Genomic DNA, 26,053 nt, shown 5'->3' on the forward strand with positions numbered 1-26,053 from the left:
CTCCCCTGGAAAGTCTCAGGGGCCAAGCAGCTAAGAGCAGCATTTCAGGGGCATCCCTGGCTGTCCCTGGCTGACGGCACCACCTGCCCCTCCTCTCTTCCTCCTGCCTCGTGGCTCCTGCCCAGGCCCCCCCAGCATCCGGGCTATGAGGAACATCACTGCCGTCGCCGGGCGGGACACCCTCATCAACTGCAGGGTCATCGGCTACCCCTACTATTCCATCAAGTGGTACAAGGACGCCGTGCTGCTGCCTGACAACCACCGCCAGGTGGTGTTTGAGAACGGGACCCTCAAGCTGGCGGACGTGCAGAAGGGCATGGACGAGGGGGAGTACCTGTGCAGCGTCCTCATCCAGCCCCAGCTCTCCATCAGCCAGAGTGTCCACGTGGCTGTCAAAGGTAGGCCCTCTCTCTCTCGAGCCTGAGCCCCCGCCCGCCCGTCTTGGTCCCCCAGGGTGTGCAGGCCCCTCTCCAGCAGGCAAGCCTGAGGGAGGGCAAGGCCAAGGAAGAGAGGGACCCAATGAGATGTTCGGAAGAGAGGGAGCAGGCTGGGTGAGCGTTGGTGGATATAAAAGGGCAATGAGTACCTCTGCATCCAAGTTCACTTGGAGGTTGCAGGACGAGGCAGCATTGACCCCAGGGCCATGAGAGGTCAGTTATGGAGAGGGCAGGCTGCATCAGTTCTCTGATGTCAGAATGGTGCCACCAAGAACTCAGCCGCAGGAGGCAAGGAGGAAGGGAGCACACGCTGGGGGCCCTGACTCCCTTCTGGGGCACAGAGCTGTCCAGGGCAGGCTGCTTTTACAGTATCGGGAAGAACCTTCTATCTGCTAATGCTGCTTGAGGCCTTGAAGCACAAGCAGATCAATGAATATGTGAGTAAGTGGCCGATATCCCCTTGGTTTGAGGGCTGTAAAGCTCTCAGATATGTCCTTTGGAACTGGACACCGGGCAGTGGGTGAGAGGAGGGTGGCCTGGCTGCTGGACGTGAGGTTAAGAAGTGGGTGCTACTTGGCCTGGCCAAGGAGAGGTCAGTAGCAGCCAGGAGCTGGGACTGGAAGGTCAGTGAGGACGAGTCAAGAGCTTGTGTGCCTTTCGGAAGAGCTGCAAGTATAAGCAGCTGGTGGTTCTCTGCAGAGGGCCCCTTGGGAGCCGGAGGCTCCGGAAGCGTGAGGATCACGGCCTGGGGCTCCACGTGGAAGGGAGGGAGGCAATGGGTCTCCAGCCACCTCCCTGGTTCTGGTCTCTAGCACTGAACATCAGCCACTAGGATAAATATGACAGATATAATTTGTTGAGGGCCCACTACACACCCTGAATATTTAAGACAACTATCATTGTATCCCCGATTTCCAAGGGAGAAAGCTGAGGCAATGGTCCTATGGAGTCAGAAGTTTTTTTCCCAGGTCTCTCTGACTCCAGAACCCAGGCTCTAACCCAGGAGAACCCAGATGAGAGAAGGGTGGTTTATTCCCACCCCTAGAAATAAAGCAATAGAGCTTCCTGGACCACCTGAGAGGGCTGAGAGGGAGCTGACCAGAGTCTGTGAGCTCCAATAACTCCTGCCACCTGGGAATGGGAGGATTGGGGCCATCCCCATCCGGGCATCTGTGCCGCCCTAGAGCAGGAAGGGGGTGGGGGGGCGTGCCTCGTCCACAGCTCAAGGGAAGAGGGGAAGCCGGGAACAAGGTAGGAAAGCTAGTGTAGGCTCTGGGACCTTTAGGAAGAACCGAATATGGGGGAGGGGCCCAGGCCTGAGAAAGTGCCCTGACCCATCAGGGAAGGCCCCAGGGGGTCCCGGGCCCCTGTTTTCTTCTTTGGCTCCTAGACTGGAAGCCGACATTGGATGTGGCATTGTTGACAGAAGAGGGAAGTCTGGGAGAAGGAAGCGTCTGGGGAGAAAGACACTGTGTTTGGTTTTGGCCCCTTCGAGCCTGCGGTGACGATGACACGTTCAGGTGGTGAGGTCTGGCAGACAGCTGGGGAAACTGAACAGTGGTGGCCAAAGGCTGGGTCATTTCCTCTCCTGCAGGCGCCTGGTCACCCAGGCGCACGTTATCAGCACGCAGGGAATGTCACATACCTCCTGTGCTCCCCCCTCCAAACAGCACGTCAGTGAGTGTTTCCTAAACTGAGGACGTGGTCTGAGTTGGGGTTACTCACCAGGACGCCTCGCTGTGAGCCCAGCACCCCCAGGGAAAATGGGGGAAGGAGGTTGCTCTGTGGTCATCTCAGGCCTGGGGAGGAAAGAGGAGACCCTAAAAGTATCTTACTCCCTGCTTCCCACCTGCCGCACTCCAGCCAGGCTGAGGGTCATCCTGGCAACCTGTGTCCAGCCCAGCCTGTGTCCAGCCCAGGGGCTGGGCCGCGCCAGCAGGAACCTCACCACCCCCAGGCCGTACCCCCACCCCTGGGAACGCAGGAGGCGTCCTGGACAAATTAGCCCAGTGGCAGCATCATATAGTGCGGCCTGCCTCTCCCCGCCAGGCATCACGGCCGCCTGAATCCGTTTCCCTTACAAGCCGTGGACCAGGAGTTTACAATGTAAACATCACGTATTAAAACATCTAACCCTTGCTCTACTCCCTTCGCCTCCCTGCACCAGCAAGCATTTGGCCGGGTTTGTTGGCTTAAAAAAATAATAACAGGGCTCCAGCGAGCCTCGGAGTACGTGGAACATCCTGAAAGCGGCTTCTGCTCATCAATTATTCAGCCCCATTCAGGGAGCGATCAGTCCTAATGAATTGAATCTGATGCATTCCGTCTCAGCGACTCGCTGGGCCTGTTGGGATCCTGCTGAGCCACAGAGTCTCCCCAGCCCGGGGAGAGGGAAGGGGGAGCGGGGAATATGCGTGCATCCCTGTGTGTGTGTACCTGCGTGTTATCCTAGAGGGCAGAGCCCACGTACGGACCACGAATGTGCCCCCAGCACCCACTACAAGCTTGGCACTCATAGAGCATTTGTTGAGTACAGGATTGAATGTGTGTGTGTGTGTGTGTGTGTGTGTGTGTGTGTTTGCATGCGTGCATGCCTGCATACCTTCCTCCTTCCCCACTCCCGAGGTCCAAGAACTTCCAGAAATCCAGCCGTAGCAGGGGCTGACCAAGGTGCAACATTTGTGGGAGGGGCTCTGGGATCCTGCACTCCTGCCATTACTAAAGCTCAGGTCCGTTGGCCTGTTCTTTCCACGACTCCCTCTCCCCCACCTCATTAGAATGCATTTTTGCAGAAGAACCCATCAGAGCTGATTATGATCGCGCTGCTTGATTAGCTGCTGTGCAGTTCCAAGAGCTGCCCGCGGAGGGGGGGTGGAGGAGGTGCCCCTGGGCATGGAAAGGGGGCTCTGACTCTGAGGGGAACAGTGCTCCAGAGCCCACTCCCACTGACTGGCTGGGAAGTGCATCCCACCCAGCGGTCAGAACAGAGAAACCTGGGGTGTAGAAAGGGGTGGGGGCAGGACAGGACACTAGAAGCGAAAATAAATCAGGAAGCCCCACCCCCTCACCCCTCTGTGGAGCCAAGGGTTCCTGGGGAAGGCAGGGCAAAAACCCAAGGCTGCTCCATAAGCTGGAAAAACAACTGCTGACTCCATTCCTTCTGGGGCTGCTTGTCTTCTAATGAATTTTTCAAACACAGCTGAGAAGAGAACATACCACACACACATGCACACGCATTGCAGAGAATGCAAGAATACACATACATGTACACACTGATATATGTGTATGCACGTATATGCAGCGAATATACACACATAAACCTATTTGCACATACATGCACACACATAAACACACATACCAGCAGTTGCCAGTACCCCCTGTAAGGCAACACTTTTGAGGCACAAAAGGCGCCTTGGTAGTAATGTGATATGTTGCCCAGGTGAGCCTGTTGTGGCCCAGCAGGGTGGGAGGAGCAGAGGGGAGAGAGGATGAAGGATGCTTCCAAACTGCCTGGGCTTTGGCACAGGTAGCGCTGACTGGTGAGGGAGAGCCAGGCAGCAGGCAATGTAGGTATCTGTCTCCAGGCATCCAGAGTGATCCTTGGCAGGACACACAGATCAAACCTAGATTTGGTGTCTTTAGGGCCTCCTGTAACTGGAAAATAACATAGCATAAAAGCATCTCTGGGCATGCAGACTGAATGTTTAATTAACTAAGAAGGCAGGGGCACAACTGGGCTCTTTGGCACTGGCTGGGGTAAAGGAACATCTCCATCCCTGCATCTGAGCCTCTCAGGGCCTCTGCAGCTAAAATAAGGGCCCAAGGTGCTTTCTGCCTTTCCAGGCCAGTGCCAATGGGTAGTCCCATTTCCCTGAGGAGAGCTGTCAGAAATCGCACACACACACACACACATGCACACAGGCTTACACACATACATGCGCTCTCATTGCCAAATGCCCATGCCCCCTCACACATTCATTCTCCCCCAGCTGTTCCAGGTTGAGCTTTGGCTATTGCTCAAACAGGCCCCCCCCCCCCATATGCTTAGGAGCCTTGGAGGAGGCCCTCTTGCATCCTGGCAAAAGGTGGGTTTCTGTAATCAGATGGGGTAAGAGAGAGGCAGCCTCCTGGCCAGATGCCTGCTATTGCCAGTGGTGGAGGTTTGGAAGGAGCTCTGCTGGTATCTGCAGGAAAAGGGGGCACAACAGGTTTCCCAGGGCCTAGGGTGGAGTGGAGAGATAGCCTAATTGATTGTGGGGGAAGGGGAAGCATCAAGGAAGCTGCTGCCAGCAGCCCTTTTCCTTCAGCAGAGGGGGTCAGGTCCTATGAGCAAGCGCCTGCCTTATTGGACAGACAGGCCTCCTGACGAAGCAGTGGCATCTATTTCTTCTCTCAGTGACACTTACTGGGGACCCGCTATGTTCCAGGCACTGTTCTAGGTTCTGTGAATGCAGCTATACTCTGTACATACAAAAATCCCTGCCCTTGGGAAGCTTACATTCTAGTAGGGAACCAGATTATACATTTAAATGTGTAAAATATGTCCTGTGTCAAATCGGGAGTGGGGATGAGACTCAGGGGTTGAGGTGAGGGGGAAGTTTGCAATTTTAAATCGGGTGGTCAGGGAAGGCCTTCTTGAAAAGAGAGAGTTGCACAAAACACTGAAGTAAGTTATTATTCCTGAAATAGAAGGCTTTTTTTTTTGTCTTCCAGATCCAGTTAGAACTGAAAGATGTGTCAGATTATTTATTCCAACCCCTCCCCCCCATTGTTCAGATGAGGAAACTGAGGCTCAGGGGCAGCTGTGGGGTGGTGGTGGTGATGAGGGAACAACTTGCCCCTCACTTGAGTAAGCAGCAGCGTCTAGAACCCAGTTTTTGACTCCCAGGCATGGCTGCTCTGGCAGAAAAGCCCCGGCTCCCCACGGTGCCCATTTTCTGCTAACAGGTGCAGTAAATTAAAAGGCAGCTCAGTCTCAGAGAGACAATGAGAGACACCGTGAAGGGTTTATGGGCTGAACTGGCGGCCAACACTCCCTCCCTTTGCGTGGTGCTCCCAAACCAATGGCCGTCAAGGCTTACGGCAGCCAGACCTCACGTGAGCTGCCACAACCTCTGTGACTTCTCAGCCATCTGGTCTTCTGATCTCTTCCCCCATTGCAGCACCTTGCTCTAGCCTCTCCTTCCTCAAGGCTGACCGAGACATTCTCTTACTAAAAATGATCGTGGCCAGAGCAGGGCTTGCAGAGGGAAATCGCTGAGTTATGGGGCATTCACAGCCTCCCCCATTTCAGCTGGTGGCTGGGGAATTGCTGGGATGCAGGGGTGAGGGAGAGGCTCATGGATGCAGTTACACTGAAGAAGTGTTTCCCACTCCAAGAACAAGAGACACTGCTTGCAGGAAAGCACATATACATTCAACTAGCCCGTGTTCACCCTCTGAGCCTCTATGAAGATGACTGACTCACAGGTTAGAAAGACACCCTACCCAGGGAGCTGCCGAACACAGTATCCCAGAGTCCCCCCCATACCCTGCTTCTCACGGCCTCCACTCACAGCCTCCTCCTGGTAAGAAGGAGACTGAAAGAACCAGGATCTCGAGGATGCCAAAATGCTGGCCCAGAACCATGGAATTCTCTGAGCAGCTCTGGCCCTGGCACTTCCTCCAAAGAGCTCCTAAGGGCACGGTCTGCAACTGAGGAGCAAAGAGCCTGCCTTACGCTTTTGGGGAGTTTTCTGGTCACCTGCCTCCCACGAGATAACAGCACTGTGGGGAGCACTGGGCCAGCCCGGGTCAATGCCTAACCCCACCCCAGGCTGCATGTTGGCTACTGTCTTCTTTAATGTCTTCTCAGAAAGCTGTCAATGGCGTTCCTGAAGACCAGAATGGAAGGATGGTGTCTAGTTGGCCTCTACCCCTTGGCTCAGTCTCTTTCCTCTCCCTCACCCCAGGTATTTTGGGAAGCCTGTGTGCCCTCTAACTCTTAGTTCAAATGCCACCTCCTCCACAGGGCTGAGGTTCCCCAACCAGACGGAACGGCTCTCTGCCCTGAGTTCAGTGTCTGCATGTTCAGGTACACATGTCTGATAGTCATGGGGGGATATCTTACCACCCCTAGTACCTTAGATGCTCCTAGAGGTTCTATCTGTATTTTAAGCATGTTTCTACTTCCCCTGGCCCACATGCTGCATAATACCTTCGCAGAGAAGGCGTTTCATAAATATTAGATGAATTAGTTAATTAATGAATTAACCTGCCTTAGTAACTTGCTCCAGTATCTAAATCCCTTCTCACTGAGAGAGACAGTCTTCCCCTTGCCTGAACTAAATCTTCTTGCTTAATTTCAATCTCTCTTATATACACTTTCTACATTCTTAATGGAGACGTGATGCTGTGGCCATGCATCCCCGGGGGCATGGCACTCCAGACTTGACCATCCCTAGCCTTTTCCTCTCTCAGTGGAACCTCCTGACACCTTCCTTTGCCTTCACATTCTGCTCTCCAGTCGTTCGTTACTGTCACAACTCTCCTCCTGTGTCTGTGTTCAAGTGCCCATAGACCTCTTGAATCACAGCAGCCAGCTCTGGTGCAATGAAAGGAGCCTGGCCCCTAAGAAGGACTAAGGGGGAAGCTGAGGCTCGTACAGTATAGACACAATATCTGCAGGAGCAGCATCGAGCCTCCCACTTATCCTGGGTGCACTCCCATCCTGTGGTCTCCCCATCCCTTGCCCCCACCTCACAGGTGAACTCCCAAGGTCAGCCCAGGAAATGCTATCTGGATACACATGTTCACAAACATTTATTGGGCACCTACAATTTGCCTGATCAATAAGTCTTAATTGCTACCCTATAGGAGCTACCAGGCTCCTAGGGAAGATGACAATACAGTTACCTCCACTGCAAAGTGGCAAGTGCTGTAATGAGGTGTGGACCGGGTGCTGCAGGGTGTGCAGGAGTAGGGTAGGCTTCAAGAAGAGGTGGCATGTGAGCAGGCTAAAGGATGAAGAGGAGTTTCCCCTGAGGCCTACTGGGCTCTAGCTTTGGAACTTCGTGGAAAGGAGGACTGGACCAGAATTTGTTCCTCCAAGCCTCAGGAAACAACAACCTGGGTGGCAACTCTGGTTTTCTGCAGCAGTTCCATCAAAAAGTGCGAAGAGACCTACATGATCCAGATCTAATCCAGGCAAAAATAAACGGAGAAGAGGGATCATTAGAAGCCCAACGACAGGGATCTCTGGGGAGTCCAGTAATGGGCACTGGGCCACTGCTAGAGCCAGGGTTCCAGAATATCCAAGGCCTAGCAAATCACCCAGGATATTGGGGACAACCCTCCACCCCAGGGAAAAGAGATTGGGATGGGGAGGTCCAGACAAATGAGCAGAACCCCAGAAACCCTGGCTGGAATTTAGAACCTGGATTTGAGCCCAGGCGGATCTGGAGTTCAATGGCTCAAAAGCCAGTGGACTGAAAGCAAATGTGGTGGGAATAAGAGGGACAAATGCCCAATTGTGTTCATACTTGCCTGGGCAAATACTTGGGGCTATGGTATCCGTGGGGTGGTGGGGAAGGCATGTCTAGAAGGAAGGAAGGGTAAAGTGGGCAACGGCAATGAAAATGTCCGTTGAGGGCTCTGCTGAGGGTGTGGTTTTCATGCAGCCCCCACCCCCACTAAATGTTACCTCCTACAGACCCAGAGCCTTGGTCACGAACTTTCCCAGGGATCCAAAGAGCTGCTAAAGAGTTTCCATATCAACAGCTGACCATTCCCCAGGAACTGTTCCTAACTGAGCCCTGAAAATCCGCGAGTGCAGGCAGGGTTGTGGCTACACATGTAATGCCACGCTGCTGTGGCCACTCTGGGCAGGCGCAGGGTGGAGAAGAGCCAGCTTCTAAGGAAAGGTGGGGGCTGGTGCCCTGGTGAAGGCCAGAGGACCATAGACAGCCTTGTAATTTAATTATTTGACTGCAGAAAGGAGATCTCATCTACTGGGTGCTCATCCTTGTTAAGCTAATTGTCTGTCTCCTTCACTGTCTTCTCCCCCCACTTGCTGGGGAAGTTGCTGAGGTCTAATTGAGTTATCATAAAGATAATGGCTGCTGCTTTAGCCAGAGCTGGGAAAGGAGGATCCATCTCACAAGGACTCAGGCTCCAGACAGGCCCCCGACAGGCCCCCCAGGGGCTGAGATGTGGGAGTGGAGGAGTGAGGGAGGGGCAGGATCTCAGCGGGGGGGTGGGGAGCAGGGGAAGCTGGCTGGATGATGCTTTCCCTAGGGGATTTTCCCAGTCCAACCAACTGATTGTCGCAGATGACCAGCCCCTCTTTCCGCTCTTTGCTGTCACCCAAGGGGATGCTCAGTGACGAGGCAGAAGAGGTCTGTGGTCTGGGAATGTTTGGGACCTTCTCAAAGAGGCCAAGGGGTCCTACATGGGGAGAACTTGGATTTGGGAATCAGACAGATCGCCTTATATGCCAAGTGATCTAGAATAAATGACTCTCCTCTCGGAACTTCAGTTTCCTCATCTGTAAAATGGGGACAGTTAAGTTCATTTCATATGATTCAGTGTGGAGAATTCAGTGTGGTAATGTGTATAAAGCATCAGACTGAAACAGCCAGTGATGTGAGCCTCCACTCACCTGTCCTAGCCCTTGAGGAAAATGGAAAGGGGTTGGGGGTGTGGGTGGGTGATGGGGCCTCTGCTGAAAAAGACCAGAGCACAGCAGTGAGGGTTCTGGTAGGCAGCAGTGTGGCGGCATGGGGGTCAGTCTCAGCACCAGCCTGCCTCTCCTGATGTCTGGGGCACATCAGCTCTTGCTACTAGGTCCACAGGGGGCTGTGAGATGCATCTCTGGGATGAGAAAGTGGGCACAGGGGCATCAAGTGGTGGGAAAGTTGGGGTGAAGCTGAGCAGTAGGTAAATAAGAGTTTACACGCACACAAGTCCAATTCCAGGAGAAGTCCAAAGGTCAGAATGACTGCAGACCAGCTGAGCCCCTGAACAGAGACATTGGGGTTCAGACCAAGGAGGCAGTCCAGGCCTGGGTGGGCAAGGGGACTGGAGCCAGGGAACAATGGCAGGGCACCCGCACACTTCCGGGCGAGTCTGGGTATTTGGGAGAACAAGGCACCAGGATTCATAGGGCAACGCTATTCAAGACCCATCCCAGGGTGGGCGGGGACAGTCCAGCACCCACAGGCGATGTGGGTGGGGCAGAGCTACTGGCCAGGCTGGGGCGAGTAGGGGGCCTGACGGCAGCATTCCCCTTGCCTCCCCAGTGCCCCCTCTAATCCAGCCCTTCGAGTTCCCGCCCGCCTCCATCGGCCAGCTGCTCTACATTCCCTGTGTGGTCTCCTCGGGGGACATGCCCATCCGCATTACCTGGAGGAAGGACGGGCAGGTGATCATCTCGGGCTCAGGTGTGACCATCGAGAGCAAGGAATTCATGAGTTCCCTGCAGATCTCCAGCGTCTCCCTCAAGCACAATGGCAACTACACTTGCATCGCCAGCAACGCAGCAGCCACCGTGAGCCGGGAGCGCCAGCTCATCGTGCGTGGTGAGCGCGGACGGGCCAGCCAAGGGTGAGGGAGGGTCCGGCTTGGTCTGGCCGCTAAAATGGTCTCTTTAGACTTTGAGTTTGAATCACTGGCTTATGGAAAGTTGGCTCTGGCCATTGCCTTAAAGATCAAGAGGTCCAAACCTCTTATTTTCCAGGGCAGGAAACTGAGAGCCCAAGAGCGAGGAGACCCTGGCTCAGTTAGTCATTAGCAAAATCAGGGTTGGACCTCAGAATTCCCAACTTCCAGCCCAGTTGAGCTCTCAGCATCTGAGCTTTCAGGAACTGCAGGTCCCCAACTTTATAATGATGCAGGCAGGGCTGACAATGGCACGATAGCCATTGGAAGGTGCCCAAAGCCCCAGAAGACTTATTGGAGACTGGGATGACCTGTTGCACCCTTTTCCTCATTCTACAGTGCCCCCTCGGTTCGTGGTACAGCCCAACAACCAGGATGGCATCTATGGCAAAGCTGGTGTGCTCAACTGCTCAGTGGATGGCTACCCGCCACCCAAGGTCATGTGGAAGCATGCCAAGGGTAAGCCTCTGACCCAGCCAGAATCTCTGAGAAGGGTCAGGAAGATGCTCTGATGGGACCTGTTTCCTACACACAACTGCTAGCCCTGGGTAGAGGCCCAGAGTTCTGAACATTAAGGGGGCCCCAGGCTACACCTGGTCTGGAGGTCATCCTCAGCCCTGCTAGAGTTCTCTGGACCAGGGACGGCTATCGTGCTGTCTCCAAATTTCCTCTTATCCTCATAAAGTTGACCCATTCCCTCGGAACCCCTGTCCCTAAAACTCCAAATATGTCTACTTCTCCCTGCTCTGCTGCCCTGGGGTCCCAATGCCTCATGCCCCCTGCTTCTCACCAGTCAACCTGTTCTGAGATCTCAGTCCTTCTTAGAGTTCAGCTTTATCTCAGGGATCCATTCGGTATCTGACTCAGCCCCATGCAAGTTCTCACCCTAACTGTGTCCGTGGCTGACACTGTGGGAATGGGGGTGGGGGTGGCACAAAGTATCCCTTAGAGGATGGATGGCCTCTTTCCCAGGCCTGGTTGCCTAAAACCAAGCAACTGCCATCTGAAGGCTCGACCTTCCCTTTGCCAAGTGGCCCTAAGACAATTCTTCCTTTCTAAAACATTCACCCCAGTGCAGCTCAGTGCCAAGGTGGGCATTGAGTCAAGGCCCCCAGCACCATCTCCTTCCTCAGAGCTGGGGCAGGGCCCAGCCTCTGTGAGGGTGTCTTGTGCTGCCAGCAGGAGTCGGGTGATCTTCCAGTGACTTCAGGATTGGTGCAGCTCTGACTCAAAATGGCCCTAGATCAGCAAGAGAAGGGATCAGGGCCATCCTTGGGCCCTCCAGCTCAACCCAGCTCGCTCCCTAGCACAGAAATCACCCCTCTTAACCACTGCCTCCTTCCAGGGAGTGGCAACCCCCAGCAGTACCACCCGGTGCCCCTCACCGGCCGCATCCAGATCCTGCCCAACAGCTCGCTGCTGATCCGCCACGTCCTGGAGGAGGACATCGGCTACTACCTCTGCCAGGCCAGCAACGGCGTGGGCACGGACATCAGCAAGTCCATGTTCCTCACCGTCAAGAGTGAGTCCTGCCCCCATGCAGCCTACCTGGCTCCCCTGGCCACAGGTCAAGGCCCCTATTTGCAGTTGCTCTATCTGTCTACCCTCTTCATTTCCACTGTGCAATTGTGAAAGGGAGGCAGAAAGGAATCCTAGTCAGACATGGGCCTGGGACCCAGAGGAGACATTAAGAGCATTCTCATCTAAACAAGGGTCTAGACCCAGCATGGCCTCAACCCAACCCACCCCAGTCGTGATAAGCTCATCATATATCACATTCCATTACTTTGATCTATATGTTGGCAACTTAATCTGAATAGTCATATGAAACGATGCATTTCTATTACTTAATGTATACCTGCTTGTGTATAACCTGTTGGTGGCTTAGAAAAGAAGATGCCATTTCCACATTGTGGAAGAAAGGTCCCAGGGTCAAAAAACCTAGGTTCCAATTCCAAATCTACCTTTCTGAGCTCTGTGACGTCGGGCCCGTCGTTTCACCCCTCTGTGCTTATCTTTTCACCTGGGCTAGAGCTTCGTATCCAGCCCACCGACCTCACAGAATGTGAGTAACACAGAAATTAATCATAGAAAGAGGAACATGATTTGGAAAAACCGAGGAAGCAATAAAAATTTTCAGTTGGTGCAGTATACATGGTTTCTAAGTCCTCAGAACACCTGGCCTTGAGAGCCCTCCGTTTATGGTTATCTCTGAATTCCTTGAAGTCACACACAGGCGTTCATACTGGGTTAGCCTATCCTTTAGGTTCTTAGGGGCCTGTGTCATGGGTTCCTGGAAATTATGTCAGAAGGGCAGTGTCAGGAAATGGACACCGGGCCTTGGAAAGCAGTGGTAAGAGCCTGAGTTGTGGCGTCTGATGGAGTCAAGTGTAAGTCTGGGCACCAGGGCTTAATTATTGTGTGACCTGGATGAGGTGACTTGGCCTCACTGCACCTCATTTTCCTGCTCTGCCAACTGGGGCTTGTAATAGCTCAACCCGTTATGTTTGCATGAAGAGTGAGTCAGATAGCTCGTGCAGAGCAGCCAGGATGGTAGCTGGCACCCAGTAAGTGGTCAGAGGTTCAGCCGCTGGTTTTATTCTTCACAGGTCTCTCTGGGGCACACAGGGGAGGCTGCTGCGAGCAGCGCCCCGTGTGCAGTCGGTCCGGCATCTCCCCGGCATTGCCCCTTTTAAGAATCGAGCTTCTTTATTGCCTGCCAAAGCCGGTGTTGGGCTCAGCACCAGGCAGGGAAGCCCCGGCAATCGATGCTCAGGGAGCTCCATGGCGCCGGAATCCCCGCCCTGGGGAGCCGCTTCCCTCACACTATCAAAAAGCACTTTGTCCTTAATAAAACCAGGTGATCAATCTACATCCCTCGGCCAGGCAGGACTTGGCTAATTCTGCCTGCATGAGGCAGGAGGGAAGGTAGGCACCCAGAGGGACCATCCTGGGCATCTATCTGATCCTTATCTCCCCACTCCCAGCAGGAGAGAGCAGCCCAAACTCAGTTCCTTTTTCTTCCTTTCTTTCTCTCTTTCATCTTCATGCTTTTTCTTTAAGTTAGTCACTGAGTGAGAGTGGCTGCTGGCTCTGCGGCGGTGCTGCTCCGTGGAGATGAGGGGACGTGGGCCCGGCAGGGCCTGTGTGAGGAGATCCAGGGCCACACCAGGTTGTCCCCATGTCCTGGGGGCCCTCGGCAAGTCCCTCCACTTCCCCGGGCCTGCATTTTCCCCCACCAGCCCCACCCCACAATGCAAACAGTGGCTGTGACACATCCCAGCTCTTCCAAGGCAGCAGGTTTTGTAAATCCAGGGCAGCCTCGCAAGCATGTGCAACCCAACAGCAGACACACACGCGCGCGCGCACACACACGTTAATGGGCTGACCTCTGGTCCCCTTTTCTCAAGGGAATGGTGGCAAGTTGCTTAAAAGACTAATCATAACCTTGTTTCCTTTTCTCCCTCCTCGTCCTAATTTCAGCCTTGTCATTTTCCTCCGCTTCTTTCCACACTGAGGCACACGCACACTCGGTTCTCACATGTGCTCATGTGCTCAGTCTCGCGCTCACCTTGGGGTCCCATTTCCCACTCCCCAAGCCCCCCCTTACACACACACACACACACACACACCCCGCCTGTCGACATGCAGTGTCTCTCACACCTTCCTTCCGTACACACAGCCTCTCCACGCCGCCAGCCCCCGCTCCTGGGCCCTCTCCGTCACCTCCCCCCACAGCCATCTCCTCCCCTCGCACTCTCTCCCGTGCCCTCGTGTAACCCTCCTCTGACAGGCTGCTTGCCAGCTGCACTCTCCCCCACACACAGGCTCTCTCACACGCCCTCAGCACACACGGGGTCTCCAAACCCTCTCACACACGTGTGCTCCCTCCAGTGGCCTTTCCCTCACACCCCTTCTCTGTCACGAACGCCCCTTCCATCCCAGGCCCGCCCTGCCTGTGGCCTGCCCCAGCCGCAGGGGCCCCGACACCACCCTCAGTGCCCACGGTTGGGGAGGCGGCCAGGCCAAAGGCAGTTTGAGGCCCGAGGGCAGCGGCTGCGGAGGGCTGGGCATGTCTGGGGCCTCTGTCTGGGGTGGCAGGTCTGTCCATGTACAGTAGCCTCCGAAATCCTACACAGTATCTGGCTGCCAGAAGATGCTCCTGTGACAATTTGGAGTGGGCGGGAGTCGGGATCGGGGTGGGAAACGGGCGCCTCCAACCTGCTTTGCAGACTTCCATCCTGCCTCCTGCGGCGTTTACACGGGCACACCACCACCACCACCCCCACCCCGTGCTGTTCCCCTCATGACCCTCCCTTTTCCTTCCTACCCTTTTCTGCCTTCCTTCTTCCCCATCCTTTTCCCATCTGCCCCAACTCTGATTTCAATTTAAAGGGCAAAAGTCGGTGGGGAAGGCCTTCCAGGCCCTGGTGACATGGGTCACCATGGGGACTCGTGGTGGGAAATCATTCTCGGTCATCCCTTAGGCCGTCGTGAACACCCCCACAGCACCCCCATTCTGTGGTCCACTTCCAGAGCCTCCCGCACAGAGACCTGCCATTGGCAAAGCCACACTGCAAGGCTTGCCTCAACTGCCTCTGACACGTTCAGCAAACGCTTGACTTAGTAAGGCTCCAACCCGTCGGACATTACACTTTTATGAACTGCCAAAAGGACAACCCACCTTAGGCCCCACTTCATCCCGGCAGAGTTAAGAGAGTGAATGTGTTAAAGGGACATACATTGGAGAAAACATTCAAGTATCAATCAGATGTTTGTGGTTGGCATCTGTCGAGGAGTAGCCACACCATGACCCCTATCCTCCCCAGTGATAATGCAACAGGGGTCACTGAGCACTCACTAAATGAAGCGCTCAAGCTCTGGGGCTGACCTGAGAACCAGACAGGCCAGGATTCAAATCCCAGCTCTGTCACTTGATAGCTGTGTGATCTCAGACAACGGTCTCCCTGCGCCCCAGGCTCCTCCTATGTAAGTTTGGGATTTAAGTGCATCTCACTCATTGGTAAGGAATGAATGAGAACATACACTTGGAGTAATTAACACAGCACTCGGCACAAAATACACCTTCAGTAATTGTTAGAAATCATTCATTTTAAGTGCTGGGAATTTAGCAAGGAGTAAAACATGGTTGCATGTTTCTCAGGGAATTTAGAATCTTGAAGACTGATCGACATACACCCCAAGCAACCATAATACACAAAATGGTAGATGCCTTAAAATGCTACAAACAAGGTGCGATGAGGAGAATCAGGGATGGAGTCCTCTACTCCAACCTTGGAGTTGAATCAGGAGGTGTCAGGAAAACTTCACAAAAGTGATAGCCTCTAAGTCAGGCTTGAAGGACGAGAAGGAGTTTGAGAAATACCAATAAAGGCAAAGTTCCTTCCCTTCCAGGGATGAGGAAAAGCAAAAGTAAGGAAGATCCCAGAGGCAGGAAAGCCCATGAGTGTGATCTCATGAGGTGGCGCCTAGGGTAACTGGCGGAGAAGGAAGGGAAGACAGACAGGGGCATGGAATGTGGGGCGCTTATGGGCTGTGGAAGCTGGATACCTCTTTCCATGTAGCATTGACAGCTGCTTCCAGGCACCAAACCAGGGTTCCAGGAGCCCAGGGCCCTGGAGGAGTCAAGATTCCAGAGCTGATTCTTGGAGAATTGCCATACAGGACTTCTCCTAGGAACCTCAGGGAGCTAAGGGTGGGTTAGAGTGGGCAGTGTCTGAACACCCTCGATGGCTACCAAAGCCAGGATCAACTGCCCCCAACTCCTTCCTGCCCCCAAGAGTGTAGTTGTGAACTGAACCCCTGAGTGCATGAGCATGCAGCCCAGCCCCGCCACCTTCACAATTCTGCCCTTGACAGTTTACAAACCTTGCCTGTGAGGTTGGCAGACAACAGCTGCTCTTCTGAGAAGGTAGGGGATGGAATCAAGGCCACAAGTGATAGGTAACCCCTGGTGAGACTGGGACTTGCCTCTGTGGCCTTATGATTTGTTGCAAAGAGCACAGACTATTAGTCAAATATAGGATGCTGGTCCAGGCTCCAGGACTTGCTGGCTATACGTCTGCAAGCCGTCCCCCCCCTTCTCTGGATCTGTTTCCTCATCTGTACAATTAGAGGTCAGGTGAAGAATCTAATCACTAGCTCATCCCCAGTGTCCCTTCCAGCTCAGACGGCCTATAATTCTAGCAGTGTGCATGGTCCTTAGGGCACCAGACCACCTCCCAGAACTGGGTTGGAAGTAAATGTAATTAACAGAATAAAATGCCACATCCACAGAGCTGGCCTTTCATCTCTCTTTTAAAATATATATATATATAAGAGATAATGACCAAAAGGAGGAGGAGGCAATTCCTCCTCCAACTGACAGACAGGGAAAAAAAATAAAACATCTTCAAAGAGAATTCTTCAATGAGAGGCAAGTACAAAGCCAAGCCACTTAGTCTGAGGTGGAAGGGGTGGCTGTGTTTTGAGTGCCACCACCACGTGGCAGGGTCTCCTGGGACCTGGGTCCCCTTGTCTGACAGATTACCTTATTAGACCAGTCCTGGTACATCCCCCAGACTCCCCTCCACTTTGTGAAAGTCCCAGAGTTGGAGCCACTAACAAAGCCCCACGGCCAATTAAACCCGATAAGGGCTCTTTGTTTGGTTTGAGTTTTGATTTGTTTGTTTAGCAAAATGTCAGGCCAATTACAGCGACATCCAAGAGCACTGCAAGAGCACCCACCCAGCTGCAGAGTCACAGGAAGTCAGAGAGAGGAGAACAGAGCCTGGCTCTAGCGGGGATTGGATGGCTCCAGGTTCAGGAGCTGGGGCTAGAAGGAGGCACCTGGGCTGGGGTAAATCAGATCACCCACCAGCAACTGGTCACTGGTATAGGGTCAGAATGCAAAATCATGAAAAAGACAACTGCACATCCACTGACTCAAGAGTGTCCAAATTTCAAATTTGTCCAAAGGAAATGCCTCCTCATCAGGCATAAGCAGCATCTCCCTTAGACCTAGCTGATGAGGGCTCCTGCCCAGGCCCCCTACTTTAATTTTCTTTTTTTTTTTCACGTGGGCGGGCACCGGGAATCAAACCAGGGTCCTCTGGCATGGCAGGCAAGCATTCTCGCCTGCTGAGTCACCGTGGCCTGCCCAGGCCCCCTACTTTAGAGGGTCTGTTCTCCTCTCCTCAGCCCTGGCTTTTCCGAAGGACATGCTCCACAGGTCCACAAATCCTTTTCTAGACCTGTGCACCAGGTAAGCAGAGATTTCCCTGCCGAGTGGGTCCTCGAGCCCACTTCTAGGACCTTCCAAGGCCTCTTTCCAGTCTGTCCTATGGAGGTTGGAGCCTGCTGTCTGCATGGCAGCCTCGGGTCTAAGGGCATGTTGATCGAGCTTAGACCTGTGGATTGGGGTGTCCACATGGCCCCTCCCAGGCACATGGTGAAACTGAGGCACAGAGAGGTAAAGAAAGAAGCTCCTGGAAGGCATGCCTACAGCACCCAGCTTGATACGGAGGCTACTGCCCACTTAGTCCTTCCTTGCTGCAAACTGAAAGGCTGACTGAGCACCCGGCCAGCAGGTCTAGTGCCACCACATGTGGGGTCCCAGGTCATCCATCAGTCCCCCCCCTTTGCCCTTACACAAGTCCCCTTGATTGGCTGAGAGGTGAATGGGACAAGTTCTCTGTTGTCTTCCAACAGCAGTGGGCAACCCAGCAGGTGAGGCCTGAGCTCAGAGTCAGACTGGCCCAGGGCCATATGGTGGTGGGTCAGTGACCAGCCTCACCTGCTCAGCCTCCAGGCAGCAGATAGATGCCCACCCTGGCCGGTGCCAAACCAAGGTCTTCTCTGCAGGCATACACCCTGACCTTCCAGCACCCTGTGAGAGGGCCAGAGGGGAAGGGAGAATGAGGTCTTTTCATTGCAATGATTACCTAGCTGGCTCTTTGGCCTTATTGATTTTCAGACTTTATAGAGTAAGGAGAAGCACTCTGTCTTCTGCTTCATCAAACAAGAGAGCAGAAAGCTGGATATACACCTTAGAAAGCTGGATATACACCTTCTCACCAGGCCAGGCTTCCCACGGCGCTCTCCTCAGGGGATCAAGGGGTCAGCCAACCAGCTGGACCCTTCCCAGGAGGGCAGCAGAGGGTAGTGTGGGGAGGTGGGGAGGAGCAGCTCTCTCTACCCTCTGCAGAGCCCAGGGAGGCCAGAACAAGTAGTTCCTTTAGAAGACAGGCAGGCTCTGGCCTGGGAGACAGGAGGCCTGGTGTCTCTTCCCACCGTCCCCCGTCTACACCCTGGGTAAATGAGGTAGGCCACATCTTCTCTCCGGGCCTCCATTTGCTGCTCTGTTGAAAGAGATAACAATCCCTCTATCCTTATGCCCGCTCAGCAAGTGGGTCTCATTCTACTGCGCCATGGAGACCCTCCAGGGGATGTGTTCCCAGTTACAGGACCTACCTTTTAGAAGCTATGGCCCTTGGTGGGTCAGGATTTTGAACCAAAAGAAACAGGGGAGATCTTACTGACCTCAATATGCCAACAGCATCATAGGAGCAAGCTACGCCCAGTCCCAAACTAGCACCCCCAGCGGATCTTCGTGCACAGGTTTCAGGGTAGAACAAAATAGTCTCGGGTGGAACAATCCCCTCCCAACCTCCCTCTCATCACCATAACAACCCAGGTCCCCTGACAAGCAGCTGAGATTTTACTGAAGGGAGAGGAAGTATGAGGCTGTCAGTGCAAACTCCACTCCCGGTTTAAAAGAACCTGTCCCCAGGGGTCTCATCTGGACCCTGGGCTGCTTCTTAGAGGCGTTGGGCAGTGGTGACATAAAGCACACGACCTCCACTTCTGCCTCCACCCCTAAAGCGCCATCAGCACGAGCACTGAAGCTTCCAAAGGGATCTGGGCTCCCTGTTTTGGGCACCAGCAAATCAGACAAAAACAAAATTACGTGCACCCACCATATCAACCAAGGTAAAAATGCCAGTAAAACATGCTGAGACAAGACTGAGCCAAGGCTATCACTAGGTGGCTCAAGTTAATAGACAAGAAATATAGGCGGACAGAGCACTAAAGCAGTGCCAACCCTGGACAACAAAAGGTCAGAACTATTAGCCCAAGCAGATGTGATTCCTGCCCTTAGCTGCTCCTCCGATTATGACTGAAGCTCCTCTGAGTGGGAGGGACCAAATAAATTGACTTTTTGAATAGCCTGTATGTGTCCAGCTTAGTGTCAAGAAGTGAAAGAGGTAAAAGCAAGATTAAATTACGGCCCTTGTCCAAGGGAACTTATAGACTGGTTAGGAAGCTGGAACGAACATTCAGGAAACAAGGCAAGATTGTGGCATTACTAATACAAAATAAGAGTAGAGAATAAAAAATCCCGCGTGGGCTGACTTGGTCAGACAGATCTTTCTGGAGGAGCTGGGAATAGATTGAGTTGAGCCTTAAAGGATGAAAAGGCTTGGATAGGTCGAGGGAAGAAAGGAGGGTTCCCAGGTGGAAGGAACAGATATACAAAGGCACTGAGGCAGGGAGCCTGTGTGGGAGGCAGCAAGGAGAGCACACAGAGGTTGTGTGCTTGGAGCTTGGAGCAACAGGAACGAGATGGGATGGCAAGAGCTGCAGTGAAGTCTGGACATGACGCAACAGGCTATGGGAATCATATTAGGGTCTTGAGCAGGTAAGGGAGGACCAAATAACAGGACTCAACACTAAATTGTACCAAAGGAGCTGGGAGAATCAGAGGCTCGAGGCCAAGAGATGGAAAGTATGGTGGTGCCACCAATAGGAATAGAGTAGATGGAGCTAGAGAGATGGCATGTTTTCTGCAGCTGTGTTAAGGTGGGGGTGACACAAGGGTGCCCTGAGATAGCCAGACACTGGCTGACACTGCCACTGTTCCTACCTGGAGCAGGGTGCTGGACCAGATGACCCTGAGGCTCCCCACCACCCCCTCTGAGGTGACTGATGATTCATCATGTGACTGGGAGGTGACATGCCCTGGGCCAGAGAGGAGTGAGATTGGTAGGCTGAATGCAGATGCCCCCAGCAGCCCAAGGCCCCCCATTGCTGCAGCCCACGTTTCCACCTGGGCCTCTGGGGCAGCCCGGTGGAGGGGAGCATGACTTGGGAGGGAGAAATCCAGTTCCTGAGAATCCTGGAAAGCAAAACCAGCCAAGGGGCAACACGAGGGCTGGTCAGGCACCTAAATTGTATATGGAGCGCAGAAATGTGCTTAAATTGAGATCCTGAAGACAGTTTTCTTTTGCTCGGGTTTTCTTGTGTCCAGCTCATCCCTGTTCATTCGTTATTCGGTAAACAGTCGTGGTCGGCCCGCTGCGTGCCTGTCCCTGGGCCAGGTGCAGAGGGGGTGAGGGTGGAGGTAGGGGGCAGTCCTGGCACACTCTAGCACCTGCTTGCCTACTGCCAGCTCAGGGTCCATGGGGCTGGGAGTGTAATAGGAGGGGAGGCCCCCACAGAACTGGAGAGAGAAGCTCAGCCAACCTCCCCACCTTAGGGATCCCTCCAGCATCCTAGAGTAGAGACTTTGCCTGCCCTCCCCAGGGTTCTTCACAGTCCCACATTGGACTCCACATCTGACATCCTGTTACCCACAGCTTGGCATTTCCCAGAACTCTGGAAGCCGAAATGCCCTCCTTTCCAGCATCCCACAACCACCTCTGTCCGAATGCAATAGCGTCCTAACCACGACTCCCCCTTGGTCAAGAGTCTCCAAGCCCACCCTTTCCTGAGCACTGAACTCCAGGGCCAATGTCAGCAAACTAGGCCTGGAGCCAGTGCTGGCCAGCTGCCCACTGTATTGGAACCCAGCCATACCCATTCCTAGTATCATGTTGTCTACACCTGCTCTGGAGCTACAAGGCTAGAACTAAGTAGCTGCAATAGAGACTGATGATCCACAAATCCTAAAATATTGACTATCTGGCCCTTTATAGAAAGTTTGCCCCCCATACCCCTTACCAGGGTACTTACAGCAGTGACCCTGAAGTACTTCCCATGTGATCAAAGAGACATGGTGTCTCCTTGTGTTTCTAAAAGGATTCTGATGTTCCAAACCACTTCAGAGTTGAGTGTTCTCTCATCTCTAAAATGGGAATAAAAACACTGCCTGCGGGTGGGCCATGGTGGCTCAGCAGGCAGGGTTCTCGCCTGCCATGCCAGAGATCCGGGTTCGATTCCTGGTGCCTGCCCATGCGAATTAAAAAACAACAACACTGCCCACCTCCCAGAGTTGTGGAGGGAGTGATGGCCTTAGTGAGATAGTTCCTATAAAGCATGAATCACAGCAGGGGCATATAATAAGCATCATCAAATGGTAGCTCTTCTATTATCATTAATATTTTCCCCACATTCTGGAGAATGTAAGAGAATGAGAGGCAAGACAGCATCAGGTCCCACCCTCATTGAGAATACTTCCCCTCCTGCTCTTGCACTTCTCAGCAAGCAGCCCACACAGGAAGCGACTGGCCCCAGTTTATAGCTGGAGAAAGTAAGGCAGCCGAAGCAGGTCTGCAGTCCAGGTCTCAAAGCTCCTCCACTCTCCCATTTTCCATGACCCACCCCACTTCTCTCTCTCTTACACACGCACACGCACACACGCGCACGCTATTACTGCCTGCTGTCCTCCCCATGGACTCAGGCAGTGGGCAGCCAGGATCTCATGGCCCGCAGCTCCCTGGGTGCCTCCCCACCAGCGCTCAGAGCTGAGGCTGATTGCTTCCATGCAATTTGAATTAATCTCATGCTTCAGGTGGAGCTTGGCTAATCAGGGGAGACAAGAAGCCGAAGTGGGCGCAATCAAATTAACAACACCACAGCCCTGGCTCTTTAAGAAGCGAAAAAACAAAGCAGGCACCAAGGCACCCCCCCACACACACACACACACATCAGCCCTTCCCAGGGGAAGCCTGAAGCTGCTGCTGAGGCTGAGCGCAAAGAACTTCCCCCACCAGCCGGTTCCTGGCCCGCCCACCCCATGTGCCAACAATGCCCCTTTGTGGCAGCTTATCTCACACCACCAACCAGGGCTCCATTCTTGTCAGGATCTTGTTAACAAGGAGCAGAGACATAAGCCTCTGAGGGGAGGGAGGGGAGTGGGCTGGGGCGGGGTGGGGGTGGGGGTGGAAGGAGGGGCTGCTCACCTCTCACGGTGCTTGTAATCCTCTTGGAAACAAAAGGAGCTAAGAGCCTCTGAGTAGAGGAGGCTCACTTCTCCCCTGCATGTGAGTTTGCAGAGCTGTCAAGGTTTCAGACACCTGCTGTCCCTTGGAAAAGCCTCCCCCAGGAAGGCAAGGAAGAGGGCATCTAGAGCGGCATTTTTAGCATGCCCAATGCCTCTTTTTTATGGAAGAGCTCTATAGGACTCCCAGAGAGATGTCACCCCCTTCCTGGGGAATGGTGAAGGACACCGGGCCTTCTGTCCTTCTTCCAGTACAATTGACTTTGGGGTCGTCCTCCCTGAGACAGGGAGAAGGAACAGAGGGCACCCGAGAGGGGAAACTGAGGCACAGAGAGGGCGGGGAAGGAGATCCTGAAACATATTCCTCAGGAGAAGCTACTAGAATGGGGAATGGAAGAGGAGATCCATCCCGCCTTGTGGCTCTTTCCCCAGACCATGTGAGAACCCCCTTGGGGGTGGGGGCGGCTCTTAAAGAATGCCGATGCCTGGGCTGCACCCAGGGCCAATTAACTCAGAACCTCTGGGGACAGGGTCTGTGCAATAACATTTGTTAAAAGTTCCCAAGGTGAAAACAGGGTCTCAAACAGACATTTGTACACCAATGTTCATAACTGCATTATTCACAATAGCTGAGAGGAAGAAACAACCTAAATGTGACCAGCAGATGAATGGATAAGCGAAATGTGGCACACACACACCGCCAATGTGGCCAGAGGAAGGAATGAAGTTCTGAGACATGCTGTAACATGGCTGAATCTTGAAAATGTTACGAGTGAAATAAACTAGACACAAAAGAACAAATGTATGATGTCACTTATGTGAAATATCTAGAAATAGCAAGTTCACAGAGAAGGAAAGCAGAATAGAGGTCCCCAGAGAATGAGGTGGGGAGTTGCTTGGAGTTTTATTTAGAGAATTTGTAAATAAAATTCAATTTTAAGACATTTTTAATTAAAAAGTACGTCCCAGGTGATTCTCATGTATAGCCAGGTTTGAGACCCTCTATTCAGGTTCAACCCCCTAGTTTTATTGGGGGAGGGGGAAGCGAGGCACAAGCCAGGATCCAGAGCGAGTGCGTGCACACACACACACACACACACACACACACACACACACACTGCCGAAGCCACCCACCTAGCAGAACAGCCTAACCCCTTGACCTACTTCCCGCTCGATGTAGGCTATATTCCTTTCCAGAGAAGCTTGCCAATCTACTCTCCCTGCTCCCCTGTCTCTTGCCCATCTCTGACCAGTATCGCTTTGTGGTTAAGGCTACAGATATCCTGGTCCTGGCCACTAGCTGTGTGACTTTGGGCAATGTACTCCAAGCCTCAGTTTCTTCATCTGTAAAATGGGGATAAAATCGGGTTTCTGTGAAGATCTGATGCATGTGCTCAGAGGTGTGTACTCAGAGTCATGCCTGGCACATGGTAAGTCCTTAGTTAGTGTGAACCACCCTGATGCCCCCCATCCTCCGGCCACCAGGGGTAACGGTGTGTGCAAGCAGCAGCTTTCCACCCTCTTTCCTGTTTTATCAGGCCGCCGGTGGGATCCGCATCCTGTTTCTCCCACATTCTCCTTCCCCCACACACTGGTCTCTCCTTTGAGTGTTCATGACTGCGTCTTCCCTCCCTGGTGATCCGGGGACTTGTCAGAAGCACCAGCTGAGCTCCAATCACCAGGAGGAAGAAAGGAAGGGAAGCAGAGATAAGAGAGCAAACCTGCCTCACCCTTCCCTAGCTCCTACGTGCGCAGCCCCCACTACCCTGGACCAGCATCCTGGCTCCACCCACCCAACTGTCCTATTGACAGCCCCCTTCTGCATCCCCCCAACAGTTCATCCACACAATGTTATTCCCATCCAGCTTCCCACTTCTCAGACTAAGCCCAGGGCAGGGGATGAAAAAACAACCAGGAGGGAGAAGGTAAGACTGGGGCTTGGTCTCCTTACTGCCATCACTGGCTGTGTGACCTTAGCAAATCACTTAGCCTCTCTGAGCATCCACTTCCTCATTGATAATGCAGGGAACAATAATCCCCAGGTCACTTCTTTAACAAGAATGAAGCCATATAAACTGCAAGCAACAGCTGCATCCCCTTGTCCCTCCTCCCTTACGAACTGAATCCCAGAGGGGAGGATGGAGGGGCAGGGGAGGGGCCACCAGGTACAGTTTATAACTCCCGTGGCTGGGCCACCTCTAAACCTAGGGCTTGCTTGGAAAGCCATGGATGCTGGGGGCAAGGGAGGAAGCAGAGCTGTCTTGTGGTGTTTTAAAAATCTATCAGCCTCTCACATCAAATTAAAATGTAAATAGCAGCTGGTCCGGGCAGGACCTCGGGGGTGACAGGAGCTGGCCTGCGAGTCATTTCACAGACAGGAACCGGTTACGTCGGATTCTGACAACTGTCTTGTTCCTGAAATTGATTTCCTCTCCCCTTGGCGTGCTGCCCCGGGGAGGGCCCTGCAGCAAGGGGAGGGCACGATGCCGCTCCAGCCTTGGTGCCTTTCTCCTTTTGGTGGTGCCTGACAGTGAGGCCCCATTGGAACCAGGTGGAGGAAACCTGGAGTTTCTGAGACCCTAAGGCCCCTCCCTGCTCTAAAGTGAGTCCAGCAGGGGCACTGTGGGTGCAATAGAAAAGCACCAGCACTTAGGAGCCGTCCTTGCTCCCGAGTACCTGCTGTGGGCTAAGTGTGGATGCAGAGGCTTCTACCCAGGGAAAAGGAGGCATCAGCAGAGTGAGGGCTCCTTGCCCAGGAATGCCTGAGGCCGTGCATGGGGTATCTGCAGGTCACATGGCTATCAGGGAAGTCATCAGGAAGCCACTGGCCATGCCCAGTGCTAGGTCCTGTGCCAGGTGCTGAGGCTGGGAAGCTTGGAATGAGAGAAGCCAGAATTACACATGGACCTTCCCCTGGGACCCCAGAGGACAGCCCCGTCCTCCCCATCTGAAGGGGCCATATTGGAACCACAGCTCACCCACGGTGGTCTCTTTGATTCCCTGGTCCAGCTCTTCCCTTTTCCCAAGTCTTCCCTTGCTCCCCTCTTTGTAAAAAGAAATTAGGTTTCCCTGGACTGTTGATTGAATTACATTGCAAACAGAAAAGTTGTCTCTCATTAAAACCCCCCAGTGTCCTATCTAAGCAGTGTGTTTTCTTCCTGCTACCATTAGCATTTGGCTACCATAAGCATTTGTCATATGGGACTCGGCCCCTGCCCAGATGTCTCTCCCCTCCCCAGCTGCCTGGCTTCGGCCCCTAAAGCTGCAGTCCCTGCTTCCTGCCCTGGGTGTGGCCTGGGAGGCCGAGGCTGCCTCCCACCCACACAGGCACAGAGAGGTCACAGTTTTTTGGTGACAGCCGAATTCCATTTCCCAAAGCCAGGTTCTTGGTGCATGTGTGGCAGAGAGTAAGAGGCAGGCCACCCCGACAGCCACAGCATACAGACTTGGATGGGAAGAAAAACGTTGGTTTCCTCATTTGAAAAATGGGCACAATAATACTTCTCGTGGTTGTTGCTCAGTGTTGGAATCACAGAGCAATGAGCCAAAGGGCAGAAGCATCGAGCTTATTCCTGGACCGTCACAGGCACAGGGAGGCTATTATAGCTTAGTTAAGAACTGTGTCAGGACACAGGCTTTGGAGCCAGGCTTTGGGAATTATAACAGTACCGATCCCACAGGGTTCTGTAAGGTTAGATGAGTTCATTCATATAAGCTCTCCATAAAAGGTAACGTGTGTGTAGAGGGAGGGTGCACTTAT

General features: G+C 53.4%; 1 protein-coding gene across 1 annotated transcript in view; it reads left to right on the forward strand.

The window, feature by feature from the left end:
- The window catches only part of DSCAML1 (DS cell adhesion molecule like 1), a 343,174-nt gene that overhangs the window by 263,913 nt on the left and 53,208 nt on the right, over nt 1-26,053 (forward strand). Inside the window, exons 8-11 of the mRNA XM_077112788.1 lie at nt 126-398; nt 9,716-9,994; nt 10,413-10,532; nt 11,419-11,595. Of these exons, the coding sequence (XP_076968903.1) occupies nt 126-398; nt 9,716-9,994; nt 10,413-10,532; nt 11,419-11,595 (849 nt within the window). The remainder of the gene's footprint in view (nt 1-125; nt 399-9,715; nt 9,995-10,412; nt 10,533-11,418; nt 11,596-26,053) is intronic.

Source organism: Tamandua tetradactyla, chromosome 8 (genome assembly GCF_023851605.1).
Source record: "Tamandua tetradactyla isolate mTamTet1 chromosome 8, mTamTet1.pri, whole genome shotgun sequence".
NCBI classification, from domain to species: Eukaryota; Metazoa; Chordata; class Mammalia; order Pilosa; family Myrmecophagidae; genus Tamandua; species Tamandua tetradactyla.